This window comes from Physeter macrocephalus, chromosome 1, assembly GCF_002837175.3.
Source record: "Physeter macrocephalus isolate SW-GA chromosome 1, ASM283717v5, whole genome shotgun sequence".
Taxonomy (NCBI): Eukaryota; Metazoa; Chordata; class Mammalia; order Artiodactyla; family Physeteridae; genus Physeter; species Physeter macrocephalus.
Window position 1 is genome coordinate 42,680,355 of NC_041214.2, and position 18,417 is coordinate 42,698,771.

Genomic DNA, 18,417 nt, shown 5'->3' on the forward strand with positions numbered 1-18,417 from the left:
TTTTTTTTTTTTTTGTGGTACGCGGGCCTCTCACTGTTGTGGCCTCTCCCGTTGCGGAGCACAGGCTCCGAATGCGCAGGCTCAGCGGCCATGGCTCACGGGCCCAGCCGCTCCGCGGCATGTGGGATCCTCCCGGACCGGGGCACGAACCCGTGTCCCCTGCATCGGCAGGCGGACTCTCAACCACTGCGCCACCAGGGAAGCCCTTCAGTGCATATCTTATAGTTACAGCGCTTCTCAACTTGGACTTTCTCTGAGAGCTGCATAGCGGCTTGTGGCTGACTGCCATGTGCTGGCCAACACGCTGACAAAGCTTTTATGCTTCTCAGTGTTTTGCCCTGTACTTTCGCCCTCTCTCCTCTCTTCTCGCCCTCCCTTTACCCTCCTCTTAGCTTAAGAAATAAAAACCTACTGTGTAAAAGCTACTGGGTCCCCAAGACCCAGTGGAGGAAGCCGAGTTAGCCAGCTTTGAAAGAAAAGTCCTTTATTCAGTTACATTTTTAAGCATCAGGGTTCATTGTTGTACAGTTTATTAAGCACTTCTATCACAAGTGGCTTAAATAAATGTGGTTAATATTTGGGATGTAACATTTTTTATTGAGTAGGCTATTGGGAGGAATCTCCCTGCCGTGAGATTTGTGACCCACCCATTTAGTAGCCCCTCCATGAACGTGGCATTATTCTGTCCTGTTAAGACAAGAAGAGGCACAGACTTTTCTTTCTGGGCTGATTGCTCTGAGTCTTTTGCAATCATGAAGTTAAGACTAATATCTCTAAAAATCTGTATTGTCTTCTCCAAGAGTTGCAAGCTTGTTAGTTTTTGGCTTGAACCTCAGTGAGGGAGGGGTTGGTTTATAAGCAGCCCCACAGAGAGAAGTTTTGGATCCTTGAATTCTTAAATGTGGTCTGTGATAAGAAGGTGGTTTCCACTCTACCTCACACAACTGATGTATACTGAGCCTCTGTTATTGTTGTTGGAATCTCTTCGGAATTATGTTTTCCCTTCAGAAGAATCAGTGTTAAAGAAAATTAGCAAGCAACCCATGAATATGAATACCACAGAGAAGAATATAGAGTACAGTGGGAATGTCCCTTCCCCTTCCCAGCTTTTGCCCCGTCCATAAGTATGTATCTGTCTAGGTCCTCTGTATACCCACCCACATTCATATATATATATATACACACACACACACATATATATACGCACACACATTTTTTTGGCTGCGTCGCCTGCCTTGCGGGATCTTTGTTTCCCCGCCAGTGATCGAACCTAGCCCCTTGGCAGTGGAAGTGCAGAGTCCTAACCACTGGACCACCATGGAATTCCCCACATTCGTATACATTTAAATTGCTTTTTCATTTGTTTTTTAAAAATATACATCAGATTATGGTATATATTGTTCTGTGGTTTGCCTTTTCTGCCATTTACCGGGACCTAGAGAGGTTCCACATCAGCACAAACAGTTAGCCTTCTTTTTTTTTAAACCATTTTTTAAAATATTGAAGTATAGTTAATTTACAATGTTGTGTTAGTTTCAGGTATACAGCAAATTGAGTCAGTTTATATTGTACATACATACATATATACTTTTTAAAATAAACTTATTTATTTTTGGCTGCGTTGGGTCTTCGTTGTGGTATGCGGGCTTCTCATTGCGGTGGCTTCTCATTTTAGACCACGGGCTCTAGGAGCGGGCTCCAGTAGTGGTGGCTCATGGGCTCAGTAGTTGTGGATCACGGGCTTAGTTGCTGCACAGCATGTGGGATCTTCCTGGACCAGGAAGGAGGAGGCAGGAGGATTCTTAACCACTGCACCCCCAGGGAAGTCCCTATATTCTTTTTCAGATTCTTTTCCCTTATAGGTTATTACAAGATATTGAATATAGTTCCCTGTGCTATACAGTAGGTCCTTGTTGTTTATCTGTTTTATGTATAGTAGTGTGTATCTGTTAATCCCAAACTCGTAATTTATCCCATGTTCCCCACTATCCCCTCTGGTAACTTTGTTTGTTTTCTATATCTGTGAGTCTATTTCTGTTTTGTAAATAAGTTCATTTGTATCATTATTTAGATTGCACATATAAGTGATATCATATGATATTTGTCTTTGTCTGAGTTACTTCACTTAATATGATAATCTCTAGGTCCATCCATGTTGCTGCAAATGGCATTATTTCATTCTTTCTTATGCCTGAGTGATATTCCATTGTGTATGTAATATATATGCATACACAATGGAGTGTTACTTTATATATATATATATATAAATATATATATGTATCTCACATCTTTATCCATTAATCTGTTGATGGACACTTAGGTTGCTTCCATGTCTTGAGTTAGCCTTATTTGTTTTTTTTTTTTTTTTTTTTAATTTGGCCACACTATGCGGCATGTGGGATCTTAGTTCCCTGACCAGGGTTCGAACCTGCCGCTTCCGAATGTGGCCCCTGCATTGGAAGCGCAGAGTCTTAACCACTGGACCTCCAGGGAAGTCCCTAGCCTTATTTTTGATAAAGGTGGTACAACAGTCAGTAGTAACAAGCTACATAATTTAATAAATTCTTCTCTTGGTCAAATTTTAGATGACATATATATGATATATATAAGATGACATATATATATTTTGCTTTAATAAACAGTATACAAATATCATTGAACACATGTGAATATTTCTGTAGGTGCCCTTCCTAATTGTGCTGTTGGGCCAAAGGGCAGGAACATTCCAATTTGACTTCCAAAAGGCAGCACCAGTGTTTCCTTCCACACATGTGTATGAGGTGCATGTTTCCCCCCCAATATGTCAACCTTTTATTTTTATTTTTTGGCAAACTAATTAGTGTGAGGAAATATATCACAGGGTTTTTATCTTTTATTTATTTATTTTTCTTGTTTTTGCTTTTTAAAAATTTCATCACAGGGCTTTTAATTTTTTATTTCCCCATTAATAGTTACTTTGACCACTTTGTACAGGTTTGTTTGTTATTAGCATTTATTTTTCTTGGAATCACTTGGATTTGCCATTTTGTTTCTATCAGACTGCCTTTTCAAATTGTTTTGTAGATGATCTATATATGCTCTGGATCTTAATACTTGGATTATGGGTTGTAAGTGTATACTCTCTCAGCTGATCCTGATTTACAAAATTTATAGATTAAGGAGAATTGATATCTTTACACTGTTAAGTCTTCCTATCAAGAACAATGCGTATTTCTTCATTTATTCATCTTTAGTAGACAGTTGTAGTTTTTTGAATATAGGTTTTATTCATCTTGAAGTTTTGTCCCTAAGTATTCGATGGCTCTTGCTATTAGGATCTTTTTTTTCCTATTACATTTTCTGAGTGGCTATTGGTGATGGAAAAGCTTCTGAGTTTTATGTTGCTCTTATATCCAGCCAGTTTATTAATTTCTTTATTAGTTTTGATAATCTTTAAGAATTGCCTACCAATATTCATAGTTTTTGTGTACTACTAGTACAGTGTTGAACTCTGGGCATATTCAGGACTTTCTTGTTTTGGTGACTTTAATAGGAATGATTTGTTTTTTTGGCTGTGCTGCATGGCATGTGGGATCTTAATTCATTGACCAGGGATAGAACCTGTGCCCCCTGCATTGGAAGCGCGGAGTCTTAACCACTGGACCACCAGGGAAGTCCCAGTAGGAATGATTTTATGTCTATTTAGTATAATGTTTGCTTTCAAGTTAATATAATTTTCTTCTATACCAAATTTGCTATTTTTTTAAAAATTAGAAATTAATGTTGAATGCTTTGAAAAGCTTTTTTGGACATCAATCGTAATTATTTTCTCTTCCTTTAATTTGTTAATGTATCAATTAATTTGTTTCAAATGATCTATCTTTGCATTCCTGTAATAAAGTTTAGTTACTAGGTATTAGTCAAGATGCATGATGTTGGATTGTATAGTGTCAAATTAAAAAAAAATATTTATTTATTTATTTATTTTGGCTGCGCCAGGTCTTAGTTGTGGCACACAGGATCTTTGTTGCAGCACGCGGACTTCTTAGTTACGGCATGAGGGCTTCTTAGTTGTGGCATGTAGGATCTAGTTCCCCAACCAGGGATTGAACCCGGGCCCCCTGCTTTGGGAGTGCGGAGTCTTACCCACTGGACCACCAGGGAAGTCCCCCTGTATTGTTGAATTTTTTTCTTTTTAAAATTTATTTATTTATTTATTTATTTATGTTTGGCTGTGTTGGGTCTTCGTTTCTGTGCGAGGGCTTTCTCTAGTTGCGGGGAGTGGGGGCCACTCTTCATCGCGGTGCATGGGCCTCTCACTGTCGTGGCCTCTCCTGTTGTGGAGCACAGGCTCCAGACGCGCAAGCTCAGTAGTTGTGGCTCATGGGCCTAGTTGCTCCGCAGCATATGGGATCTTCCCAAACCAGGGTTCGAACGTGTGTCCCCTGCATTGACAGGCAGATTCTCAACCACTGTGCCACCAGGGAAGCCCTTGTATTGTTGAATTTGATTTACAAGTATTTCATTTTTGTTTTTGTGCGGTTGGGCTGTTACTTTTTCTATGTTTTTTTGCTCTCTGTACTTTGTTTTACTGTTAGGGTTATACTGAATTCATAGAATGATATGTGTTTTTTAATCTTTTTCTAATGCTTTAGCACAGTTTGCAATACCAATGACCTGGTTTCCTGCTGTCCAATATGGTAGCCACTAGCCACAAATGACAATTGAGTACCTGAAACATGGCTTGTTTGAGTTGAGATGTGCCATGTCAGATATCCCTTGGGTTTTGAAGACTTAGCATAAAAAACTATGTAAAATATCTTATTTATAATATTTTTATACCAATTCCATGTTAAAATGGTAACATTTTAGATGTTATATGAAATAAATATTATTTAAATTAATCTTACCTACTTTTACTTTTTGAAATCTGGCTACTAGAAAATTTAAAATTTTGACTGTGGTTCACATAATATTTATGTTGGATGACCCTTGAGAATTAACTAGAATGTTCCTATAAAACTATCTGGACCTGGGTCCTTTTTTAGGAGTAGATTTTTGACACCCTTTTCACTTCTTCTAGGATTGTTAGAAACTTTACTACTTATTAAATCAGATTTGATAATTTATATTTTCTGAGGGAAGTCAGGAAGTCACCTGTTTCATCTAGTTTTTCAAATTTATTGGTATAAAGTTCTACAGAGTACTTGTTTAAGCTATAAAATAAATCTGTAGTTTTATGTCCTTTCTCAATTTTTTCTTTCCCCCTTGATTAGACTTGCCAAGAGTTTGTTTAATTTAATGGTCTTTTCAAAAACCAACCATTTATTATACAGGGTAGGTATATGCTTTTGTTCATTATTGAGTTCCTTAAATATTTTTTGCATTAATTTCTTTTGTCTATTTTCCTTGAGTTTTAAAAAATTTTCCTTGAGTTTGTTACTTTTTTTCTAGATTATTGAGTTGAATGATTAGTTCATTTATTTTTAATCTTTCTGTTTTTTCCCGTAAATGCATTTAAGGGTCTTTGTTTTCCTTTTTGTGTTGCCTTAACCATATCCCATAGGTTTTGATATATTGTGTTCTTACTGAGTGATTGTGTATATGTAACCTTGCCACTTCTTTCTCTTCACATCCACTCTTATAAAAATGTCCACCAAGGTCACTCCATGAGCCTTTTGAGTGACTTCCCATTGTTCTCACGTGTGGTGGGAATGGAGCTGATTGATTCTGCGAGGAGCATCACTTTTTTTAAAAAAATTTTTATTGGAGTAGAGTTGATTTACAATGTTGTGTTAGTTTCTGCTGTACAGTAAAGTGAATCAGTTATACATATACATATGTCCAGTCTTTTTAAATTTTCTTTACTCATATAGGTAATTACAGAGTATTGAGTACAGTTCCCTGTGCTATACAGTAGGTCCTTATTAGTTATCTATTTTACATATAGTAGTGTGTATGTGTCAATCCCAATCTCCCAGTTTATCCCTGCCCCCCTTCCCCCTTGGTAACCATGTTTGTTTTCAACATCTGTGACTCTTTTTCTGTTTTGTAAATAAGTTCATTTGTATCATTTTTTTTTAGATTCCACATATAAGTGATATCATATGATAGTTGTCTTTCTCTGTCTGACTTCACTTAGTATGATAGTCTCTAGGTCCATTCATGTTGATGCAAATGGCATTATTTCATTCCTTTTTATGGCTGAGTAATATTCCATTTTTTATGTGTGTGTGTGTGTGTGTGTGTGTGTGTGTGTACCACATTTTCTTTATCCTTTCATCTATTGATGGATATTTAGGTTGCTTCCTTGTCTTGGCTATTGTGAATAGTGCTGCTGTGAACATAGGGGTGCATATATCTTTTCAAATTAAGAGTTGTCTGGGTAATGCCCAGGAGTGGGGTTGCTGGATCATATGTGTGAGGGGCATAACTTTTCATTTGTAAGCTGTCCAATCTTTTGTTCAGTAAGAGCTGTGATTCTCTAGTGATTGGGGCCAGTATCCTGAAGCTACTTTCGTTGGCTGCATGCTTTTCAGGTCCTTGCTGTAAAGTATTAACTGTTGTAGTTCATCATGACTTATAGAGCTCTTGTTCGAGCTCATCCTTCACCTAACAGGGCACTCCTAGCATATTACCATCATCTTTATAACCACTTGTGTTCACTCTATCGCCTACCCACATTCATTACTTAATGCCCCCACCAGTCTTGTGAGATAGGTATTTTATACTCATTTTATAGCTTGGGAAGCTTAGGGAGGTTAAGGGGTTTACCCCAGGTTCATACAGTTAGTAAATGTTGGAGCTCAGATTTGAAACCACATTTATATCACTGTGAGGCCCACCCTTCTGACCACGGCTTTGATACTGTGTACCTGCAGCCTTTCTACCAGCTTCAACCTAAGATGGAACATTTTGCTGACTGTGAGTTTGCCTCCCTTCCTTCCCCTATCGTTGCTGTGGGTTGGTCGAGGGCAGGGTGCTGAAGGGCTGTGGAGGAAGGGGACAAGTCTTTGCAGGAGGGCTCAGAAAGGACCCCTTCTCCAGTCTCCTGCCAGCCTCTTGGGATGGAGGATTGCTCAACCTTCCCGGCTCCCTTTTCCTCTGCCCCTTTTCTCCATCCCTGCTCTCTCAGCTCCTCCAGAATCTGAGGAAGCAATATATCATGAAAGAACATCCTAGTCCTAGGGCTTTGCTGCAGGAACATCCAGTCTCATTCTCCCAGGTTATCTGGGAAAATTTCCAGGAATCTAGTTGCTAAGCAGAGCTTCAGGAGGAATAGGTATGCATTACCTATCTGATTCAATCCCAAAGTCTTATCTATTTTAGGCCAATGGTTCATTCTCAACCACTGCGCCACCAGGGAAGCCCAGGTTGAATTTTTAAGGTAAATATTATGACATAAAAAAAGCAAGGGCGGACTTCCTTGGTGGTGCAGTGGTTAAGAATCTGCCTGCCATTTTTTTTTGAGGTAGTGTGCGGAATAGTGTGGTCTTTGTGAGCTTCCACCATGGTGTTCCGGGGCCAGGGCTAGAAGGTGCAGAAGGTGATGGTGCAGCCCATCAATCTCATCTTCTGATACTTGCAAAATGGATCTCTGATTCAGGTGTGGCTTTATGAGCAAGTGAATATGTGGATAGAGGGTTGTATCATTGGTACTGATGAGTATATGAACCTCGTATTAGATGATGCAGAAGAGATTCATTCTAAAACAAAGTCAAGAAAACAACTGGGTCGGATCATGCTAACATTACTCTGCTCCAAAGTGTCTCCAACTAGAAATGATCAATGAAGTGAGAAGTTGTTGAGAAGGCAATACAGTTTTTTTAGGTGTCCTTTGTTAGAAGTATAGTACTAAAGCATTTATTCATATTGTTTTGCTCACCTTTATGTTATTATCAGATGACAATAAATGCTGTGGAATTGTTTTTATTAAAATATTTACATTGTTTCCTTCTAAAAAAAAAAAAGGATCCGCCTGCCAATGCAGGGGACACGGGTTCGAGCCCTGGTCCGGGAAGATCCCACATGCCGTGGAGCAACTAAGCCCATGAGCCACAACTACTGAGCCCATGTGCCACAACTGCTGAAGCCCGTGTGCCTAGAGCCCATGCTCCGCAGAGATTTCTTGTGTCTCAGTATCCAGGCCTGTGAGTGTCATTCAGTGGGCGCTCATGGTTTGAAGAATGGATAGATGGCGCAGGAAAGAAAGCAGGAAAGGCTTGTGTTTTATCTATTCTTTATTTTATTTATTTATTTATTTATTTATTTATGTCTGCGTTGGGTCTCTGTTGCTGCACGCGGGCTTTCTCTAGTTGTGGTGTGCGGGCTTCTCATTTCAGTGGCTTCTCTTGTTGTGGAGCACAGGCTCTAGGTGCATGGGCTTCAGTAGTTGCGGCTCGCGGGCTCAGTAGTTGTGGCTCGTGGGCTCAGTAGTTGTGGCTTGCGGGCTCTAGAGCACAGGCTCAGCAGCTGTGGTGCATGGGCTTAGTTGCTCCGCGGCCTGTGGGATCTTCTCGGACTGGGGATCGAAGCCACGTCTCCTGCACTGGCAGGTGGATTCTTAACCGCTGTGCCACCAGGGAAGTCCCTTATCTACTCTTTTCCTTCTCCTCCCTGTGCATTCTTCCCACCACCCTGCAAATGCAGAGAGAACCTACCACATTAGCAGTGTCCTCTGAGCTAATCCAGTCCGAACACTGTGTGAAAAGCAGTGGGGAGGTCCCATCAGACCCAAGCACATACTGAGGGGTTTCTTACCTGTGGACTCAGACCTTTTTGTCCAGCCTGTTTTGTCCAGTCTAATGGCTCTTCTCGTAGATGTGGAGTGTATGGGATTGATTCAGAGCACGCTGGCTTCTCAGCTTCCTGTAATGAGGAACTTCATGCTTAACTAGGTCACCGTCTCTCTGAGAATCTGGAGTCACAGATGCTGGCTCTGGTGGGTTTAATTCTGTTCTATACACAGTTCCTGCCAGTTTTACTTCCTGCCCCGAGCCAGCCTGCCAAAGAAGGAGACTTAGGCTGTGGTTGCTAACCTGCCAAGATGCAAAATCCATCATGTTTGTCAAAAGCTAAAGGGGTTGCTGAGGCAAATTGAGGACACACTCCCAAGTCACATGATTCCTCAGCATTCTGAACTTTAGTCCTTATCCAATTGACCGCAAACCCTAACATAAATCCTCGGCCTTACTAAGTTAGGAAACCCTTGACTAGGCAACTCGGCACATTTATGACAATCCTGTGTTCCCTCGGTGGGCCTCGGTGAAGGTGTTGGCGTTCCTTTCTATCCAGATAGCACGGATTTATTAAGTTCTGGATTGTATTAGGAATTATGGTGTTTCTCCGTGTGATAGAATGCATCATTGGTCCTGGACTGGAAGTTAACAGAAGAAGGAAATAGGATGATTTCCTCATGTAATTTAGGGACAGGAAAATGGATGGACTTTTTTTTTTTTGCCTTAGTGATTGCCATTAAAGAAAAAGAAAAAAGCAAGTGGGGATGGTTGACCCTAATGACTAAAGGAAAAAGTGAAAGAGAAAGAAATGAGTTTGGAGACACCCTGCCTCATGTCTTTACGCTCCGTTCCTGTCCCTGCTTCAAGCCTGGAGGATCCTGTTTGAGAGGAAGGGAAGAGATCAAGTAAACAGGCTAAAGTCTTTATCATCGCCCGGGAGGCCTTATAGGATTCCCCGCCATGTCCACCTTACCTCGCTGTCTGCAGCTCTTTCCTTTACTTGCTGTGCTCTGGCCGTGCTGGCCTTTGTGTTGAGCAGACCAGGCATGCTCGCCTTTGCGCTGGCTGTTTCCTCTGCCTGGGATGCTCTTCACGCCAGGTCCCTAATGGTCAAGGCTTTGGTTGAATGCCACCTTCTCTAAAAGGCCTGGTTAAAATTGCACATTCGATCTCACTGTTCCCCAAACCCCCCTGTATCCATCGCTCCATCTTTCTTTCCCATCACCGTCACTCTCTGACATACTGTATGATGTGCTTATTGGTGTTGCCTGTTTGCCCTCTCCTGCAGCACCCCAGTGTCAGCTCCATGAGGACAGGCAGGATCTTTCTTCGTTCCCTTCCATACCCAGCAAAAGTACCCGGCCCATAGTAGGCCCTCAGCACATACTGTGGTAGTGAGTGACTCGGTATGCATAGTAGTCTTTGTCTAGCTTAGAATGTCGTTCTCCGAACTCAGGGTTTCTGGCTATCACTGTTTTCTCTTCTTAGGTTTGTCCTGCTCTCCTTAATTAACTTGATTTGTCATCACTTTTCTTTTTCCAACCAAAGGCCATTTTGGAAAGGTCAGAGGGATCAGACCAAGCGCTCAAGAGAAGCTGGGGGCTGTGGGAGTCCCTTCAAGTGGCTCTCCCACGATCAGAAGAGGAGGGGTCCACGGTGGGGGTCTCCCCCAGCCCTCCGGAGACTGTCGGGCTGCTTTCCGGGGAGCAGGTTCTCATGAGTATCCCCCTCAAGAACATGGCCTCGGAGACCTTTCCAAGTCTCTAAGGAGGCGGATGGCTCACGGCAGAGAATTTCATGGCCCAGCTCAGCTTAGTAGCAGAGCAATGGGGTTAACGGTGGCTCCTGCCTAGGTCCTGCCTGGTGCCTGGCCAAACAGAGGAGGGTGACGGGGGCTACTTGCGGGGAGCTGCTCTGTTGGGGTAACTGGTGTAAGGCCCTTCCTCGGGCCCATCCTTCCCCATCTGCGCTGTGATGAAATGTGAGGTGCCGTCGTATTGGGCTTGCCAGGTTCACGGGGCCCCCTGGAGAGGACTTACCATCCAAAGCAGATTTTTCTTCTTCCACCTTGACCCTTCCTGCCTTGCCAATTATTTATTCTTTCTTTTCTTACTCTCCTATACACGCCTATACTTCAGAAACTGTTCCTCTCTTGGAGAGTTTTCTGTGTGAGGTCAAGGCAGCAGCCATTCTGGAATTTTCTACAAATCAGACTCCTGTTAACTTCAGCCATCTGGTACACGAGGGGATGGAGGGTGGGGTGGGGGGCAGGATCCAAAGCAGGGAGGAGAGACGTCTGAGGGAACAAAAGATCTAACACGAAGCCCAAGCACAGAAATCTACTGCGATTTGTTTCAAGGCCAGTGCTGTCCAGTGGAAGTGTAATGTGAACCACATGTGTAATTTTAAACGTTCTGGTGGCCACATTAAGAAAAGTAAAAAGAAACAGGTCAAATGAATTTTAATATGTCTTGTTTAACTCCATGTATCTAAAATATTGACATTTCAACATGTAATGAATATGAAAATTACTGAGACTTTTTTTCCCTCACTCCTGTCTTCTAACTCTGTGTATTTTACACCTACAATGCATTTCAACGTGCACAAGCCACATTTCAAGTGCGCAATAGCCACACGTGGCTTGTGACTCCCGTACTGGACAGAGCACATAGAAGGCCCAGAATGAATCTGTCTGTGTCTCATGTTGTTCTAACAATTAATTTTTTGGTTTCCCAGCCACAGCAGATTTGAAGCAGTAAATAAGAGAGGGATGGAGTGGTGAAGGATACACCAGAAGTGGGCAGAATTCTAAGAGGCTTGAGTCATTCAGTGCAAGCCTTCCACATTGCCTTCCACAACTTACGACTCCTGAATACCCAGCATGGTAGCTTGGTAGAGTAATTGGGAATAATCGATATCTTTCCATCCTTGTCCTCTGCTTCACAACCCAAGTCATCACTGAAATGCTCAATCATATTCGCTGCTCTCTAAGAAGGTGGGGAAGTGTGAAGTAAGTGGAAGAAGTTAAGGAAGATTTCTATCAAGCATTGCTAAAATAATAGTATTCTAGTACAGGAGGCCTGGGAAATACACAGAGGTAGAAATCCCAGACGACGTGGCGAGCCCTGTCCACTTCTACAGCTGGGACCCCCCCAAAGGACTTGGAGGACCCTGCACGTTTGGCTTCAACTGCTGTGTCCCTCCTCATGTCCCCAAGATTGCTGACTTCTTCAGTTCCGCGGGGCAGAGTTGCAGCTGGAGCCCCAGATGTGCTGCAGGGACCTCAGGAGTCTGGCTCATCCCTTTGGGAAGCTTCATGGATGGACTCCCTTGGAATTGACCCCCCATGGAGGCTCGCTTGGGGCGGTGTTACCGAAGTGTATGGGACGGTCCTTTTTCTGAGGCAGTACTCGGATTCCAGCCAGCAGAAAAGAAACCCAAACCAAAAACACAACAAAAAACCCAAAGGCCCAAGTCACACACCTTCTTTGCTTTCTTTCTGTATTCGTTTCTTGCGAATATAGAGAATATTATTAAGTCTGGAGTGGGGAGGGTAGCTGTCACGTGACTAGAGTGTATTTGTATTATTCGCGTGTAATACATTCAGTCCATTGCTGCCTGTTACATAATGTTGTTTCTCTATTCTTTTTTTTTTAGGCTGAGGAATCTTGTAAATGTAATGGCTGGAAAAACCCCAACCCTTCTCCCACTCCCCCCAGAGCCGACCTGCAGCAAATAATTGTCAGTCTGACAGAATCCTGCCGGAGTTGTAGCCATGCCCTCGGTGAGTTCCTAAATCTTCAAGGAGACCAACGATGTTATTGTTGCCTGCAAGTTCTAACTTACTGAATTCGTGGGTTAACCAGACTTGCACACCTCACCTCCATATGAGGCAACAAAAGAGACTCTTTAGCTTCATGAATCTGCTGGGGAGGCTTCACGTGGGAGACAAATCCTGCACTGTTTGCATGGATTCCTCATCTGTCTCTTCCTGGTTTTCCCTAAGAGCTGGTTGACTGGGACGGAGTTGGCGGGGGAGTGAGGGAGAAGGGGATTGCCAAATAAGATGAAACGTGGCAACCAAGCTACTTAGATTAACACGTAACATGTCCTGATTCTGATTCTCATTTTTCTTATTATTTTCTGATTCCCTGAACTTTCTGGGAATGCTTCATTTTATCTTCATATTCTTTAGTTTCCTGTGTCTGCTAGCTCTTTTCTTCCTTGGGGTTGTGCTTGGTAAATATTTACTTGTGTTTTCCCTTTCAACTTTCTTATCTGTCCCTGCAAGATAATCATTGTCAGCCTGGCCAGATAGACTCTGGCAGAATCAGTCAACAGGCCTGTGCTAATATGTTCCGTGTTCTGATCCTAGTTTTAGAATACAGGTTTTCTTTTTAAATTGTATTTTGTTTGAGTGGGTAGGAGTTACTGAGTAATTCGTTTTCCCAAGATATTAAAATTCCAGTTCCCAAGGGATCTGGGACTCTTGTACTTATTTTATTTACTTTTCTGCCTTCAGCTGTCTGGTCTCCCAAAGAACGTCTCTGTGTCCAGTTTACTGTCCAGTGTTGCAGGGACGCAGCGCCAAACATTCTCACTAATGTACTTTGGCCTTTTCCATCTGACCCTTTATAAGGGGGTGGCTCCATTTGTTTATTTATTTTTTAATTTAAACTCTATTTATTTATTTTCGGCTGTGTCGGGTCTTAGTTGTGGCACGCAGGATCTTTCATTGTGGCACGAGGGCTTCTCTCTAGGTGTGGTGCACGGGCTCCAGAGTGCCTGGGCTCTGTAGTTGCAGTGCTCTGGCTTAGTTGCCCTGTGGCATGTGGGATCTTAGCTCCCCGACCAGGAATTGAACCTGCGTCCCCTGCATTAGAAGGTGGATTCTCAACTGCTGGACCACCAGGGAAGTCTCTATTTATTTATACTTTTTATTTTATATTGGAGTATAGTTGATTAACAATGTCATGTTAGTTTCAGGTGTACAGCAAAGTGATTCAGTTGATACATATAATATTCTTTTCCAGATTCGTGAGTCTGTTTCGGTTTTGTAAATAAGTTCATTTGTATCATTTTTTAAAGATTCTGCCTATAAGCGATATCATATGATATTTGTCTGATTTACTTCATTCAGTATGACAATGTCTAGGTCCATCCATGCTCCTTAAAAATGCATTATTTCATTCTTTTTTTATGGCTGAGTAATATTCCATTGTATACATGTGCCACATCTTCTTTATCTATTCATCTGTCAGTGGACATTCAGGTTGTTTCCATGTCTTGGCTATTGTGAGTAGTGCTGCTGTGAACACTGGGGTGCGTGCATCCTTTTGGATCATGTTTTTCTCCGGATATATGCCCAGGAGTGGGATTGCAGTGTCATATGGTATGGGTGGCTCCTTTTAGCCATCATCTTTCTCTAAAGCTTCCTGCTGATATCAGATGGTGGAGTATCAGCCTTCCTTAGCCTGGAGTTAGGTCTAGTCTGAACTGTTACTTTGTACTCAGCTGGAGAGGATTTCAGTCCCTATAGAGCAAAAACGTAGATACTAGTGTGATCCCCTCAGGAAGTTACTGCATGGGAGTGACCTTCTGAGAAAAGGAAATAGAGAACATCAATCTCACAAGAGAAATAAAAGCATTGATAATCACATCTATGTGTTAATTTAACTGGTGTCTCAAATAATGTAAGTTCTGATTTTTGAAGCAGCCAGCGCAAAGGACAGATGCCAAAACTCACAGGAATATCTTTGCTTTTAACTCACCTTTTCCACTATCGATTCCTGAGTGATGCCCTTTAGAATTGCCTCAGGAAATATGATGCAGTAGAGAACTCCTTAAACACTGGACTTGAACTGTATTTGGTATTGATTGGGAAATCCTATTATCCTACACCAATTAACATTTAAAAACAGAGTCCTTTTTCTTTGTTAGCTGAACAGATTGTCTCCTTTCTGAGCAGGTCAACACACAGGAATGCCCAAAGGCAGAAACAGCCTTTCTCAAAGAAAAGCCAACTTTGTTCCCTTTTGTATTTCTTAACAAGCTTTGAAAACAAGTACCCTTATTTGACAGTACATAATCGAGAATGGAAAAAAAAGGGTACATATCCTTTGACCTGACAAATCCATGCCAGAAAGTTAACCTAAATATAAATTAAGATGTGCCTTCAGATTAAAAGGACAGCTATTATAGCCATATTCATGATGTTAAAAAAACTAGAAACAATCTAAATATCCCAATGGAGGAGATCCTTGGTTGAATTATGAAAATATATATTATGAAATTCAATATGGCTATTAACAAAAGATGTGTTTTGCAGCATGGAAAGATATTCTGAATGTATTATTAATGAAAAAAGCAGGTCAGAAAGCAGCTTAATTGGAGGACTAAATGACAAGATCCACCAGCGCAAGTTCAAATCCTTGCTCAACAGCCAGTAGCTGTGAATTGCGGCATATTATGTAATCAGCCTGGCCCTCCAGTTTTTCAGTTCTGAAATGGAGTTAATAATAATGTTTACCTCATGGGAGTGCCGTGAGGATTAAGTGAACGAATGCCTATCAGAATTTTAACACGATGCCTGGAAGATTAATGTGTTGTTATTGCTCTTATTAGGGTTCTTTACTTCAAACAACAGATGGGAACTCTGTCCAGTTTGAATGAGAAAACCGTGTTCATAAGAAGAGTACTGGTCGCTTCCACAAGCCAGAAACAGAGGGAAACCCAGTATCAGTCAGGTCCTGGGATCCCAGCTGCAGGAATTCATGGGCCTTCTGTCCGGGACCCTGTATGATTCAGGTCCATTAACCTCTGTCCCTGGGAGTATTGGTTCAGGATTTAAATCCTCAGAGGAGGGGCTGATTAGCGTGGTATCTGTCACTCGCTCAGCCCTGAGTTTCACTCTGTGAGAACTACCCAGAAGGTGGTCATTCCCAAATGCAGGGCTGCTGACTTGAGAACAGCACCATGAGGATAATCTCATTTCTTTAGGTTAGATGATATTTTAATACATACGAACAGGAGATGATCTGGAAGGATATGTGTTGCATTGCTGACAGTGATTTTCTCAGGGTATTGGGGTTGTAGGCGTTTTAAAAAGATTTTCCCCCTCTTGGTTCGTTTCTCCTCTCTATTCAGTTTGCTTTCTTCGAATTGGGATGTCTGCATATTTTCAAGTGCTCTTGGAATTATTGCCCGAATGCCATAGATTATTTATTGGTCTTAGTGCTGGGGCTCGAGAAAACTTTTTCCTCTTCTAGAAGGAGGATTATGCCTCCTCCCCACCCCCCTTTTTTTTTTTTTTTTTTTTTTTTGGCCGGGCCGCAAGGCTTGCGGGATCTTAGTTCCCTGACCAGAGATTCAACCCGGGCCCTCAACAGTGGGAGCCTGGAGTCCTAACCACTGGATTGCCAGGGAATTCCCTTTAAAAACTTTTTATTGTGGAAACTTCCACATATGTATCAAGGTAGGAAGAATCATTAGAATCATTTAATAAACTGCCTTGTATCCATCAGCCAGCTTTAACAATGATTTACATTTGACAATTTCCCTCCCCACTTTTTTTTTTTTTTTTTTGCCAGGCATCTTTTCTTATGCCTGAGCGTGACTTCTTAAATATTACCAACAAAGTCGAGGTCGGGGCCTAGGGAATTCTGTCCAGTGTCATGCAAGCTTGAATTCTCAAAAACATTTCGATTTGTGTGCCCTGTGCTATTTTCACAGTTACTATTCTGAGTATGATGAATTTAGATCCTACAATATATGTAGTGTTCTTGGACTTGTCAAAACAAAACACTCAGGCGTATCGATTGAGATGGTGTCTGTTCTGTTAATTTGCTGTTGGGTGTCCTTTGGCTCAGCCATACACGGTCTTTTGACAGTGAGCTCTGGTTTCACGCAGTCTCCTGACAGTGACTTTCATCCCAGGCGTCCTTGGCCTGCCTTAATTTGATACTCTTCTGTGTCTCCTGGGTGTCAAACGCAGGGCTACTGCAGGGCTGATGGGCTGATTAAATAGAAAGAACATTCGGTCAGGAGTTAGAAACTAACAATTCTACGCCTGGCTTGGCAGTTTACCAGTCCCCTAACCGCTTTGCTGTTCACTGTCTTCATCCACAGAATGCAATTGTTAGTCTGGACCTACGCTGTCTAGTACTATAGCCACTTGCTACATTTGGCTAATGACCCCTTGAATTGTAGCTGCTCTAGATTGAGATGAGCTGTAGGTGTGAAACACAGGCCAGATTTTGAAAGCTTAGTATGAAAAAAAAAGTGAGATATCTCATTAATTTTGATTACATGTTGAAATGATAATATTTTGGATATTTTGGGTTAATAAAATGTATTATTCAAATTAATTTCACCTGTTTCTTTTTTCAGTGTTGCTACTGGAAAACTAAAAATTACATGTGTGGCTTGCATTATATTTCTATTGGATAGTGCTGGCCTAGAACATTCTACTCCATTCTCTGAAATTATTTGATATTTGGGATTGGTATAAGTACATTCAGTTTATAAAAATTTGGCGAAGGATACTAACAAAGTACTTCAGTTGGCCCAAACATGTCTCCTTACTTTAGTATTAATCAAAATTTCTTATTTTGGGACTGCTTGTTTAAATAGCAACCTCCTTTTATGACCAGGACAGTAGGAACACCATTGTGATCAAAACACAATTGGAATTTTTGTTGTCATTTTGGAGTCCATTGTTCTGGACTGTGCCTGAACATACTGATTATTAAATTTGACTATTGATCATTTTTTGCAGTTTTAGGAAGGTTTCTGATTTTTTTTTTCCTTTTGTTTTTAATTTAATTTTTTAAAAATTTTTGGCTGCATTGGGTCTTCATTGCTGCGTGCGGGCTTTCTCTAGTTGCGGCGAGCAGTGGCTACTCTTCGTTGCGGTACGCGGGCTTCACTTTGCAGTGGCTCCTCTTGTTGCGGAGCACGGGCTCTAGGCGCATGGGTTTCAGTAGTTGCAGCACGTGGGCTCAGTAGTTGTGGCTCACGGGCTCTAGAGTGCAGGCTCAGTAGTTGTGGCGCATGGGCTTATTTGCTCTGCGGCATGTGGGATCTTCCTGGACCAGGGATCAAACCGGTGTCCCCTGCATTGGCAGGCAGATTCTTAACCACTGCGCCACCAGGGAAGTCCCGGTTTCTGATTGTTTTTTAATGTCATCAGTTTTTTTCTGATACACACACATATATTTAAACATCATAGAAGTGGAAATTGGTATATATTCCTATGGTTACCTCTGCTTACCTGCTTATTTACGGTAGAAACTTTCCAAGGAAAGTAAAGACCAGCATTAACAATTACACCAGAGCTTATTTCTTGAACAGTATGTTGTATCTTACCAGTATTTTTCTCATGGACTATTGATCCAACACCTCTTCTCTGGCTTTGCCGCAGTTGCAAACCCCTTCACCACTTAGTCACACCTAGTCCCCATTTACACATGTCCCGGGCAGATGCCAAGTGACAGAAGTATGGGGCCTGGCCAGAACATGGACACAGCCGCCTGGGTCAGGTCTGCATATTCCTCTTGGCTGGGGGTCCTCTGTTTTTTCTACATGGGCTTCAGAGTTGTCAGGAGCTGTGAGTCTGGTACAGCCGCAGTTAGGGGATAAACCTGGTAGCATTTTTCGTGCACACCTGATGTAGGTTATTACTTTTCCCTGTGCTCCTTGG

At 41.9% G+C, this 18,417-nt stretch overlaps 1 protein-coding gene and 1 pseudogene across 1 annotated transcript in view; both read left to right on the forward strand.

The window, feature by feature from the left end:
* KAT2B (lysine acetyltransferase 2B) overlaps nucleotides 1-18,417 on the forward strand; it is a 116,197-nt gene that overhangs the window by 31,890 nt on the left and 65,890 nt on the right. The window contains exon 3 of the mRNA XM_024115172.3: nucleotides 12,375-12,501. Within this exon, the coding sequence (XP_023970940.1) occupies nucleotides 12,375-12,501 (127 nt within the window). The remainder of the gene's footprint in view (nucleotides 1-12,374; nucleotides 12,502-18,417) is intronic.
* Nucleotides 7,490-7,806, forward strand: LOC112061975 (small nuclear ribonucleoprotein E-like; annotated as a pseudogene).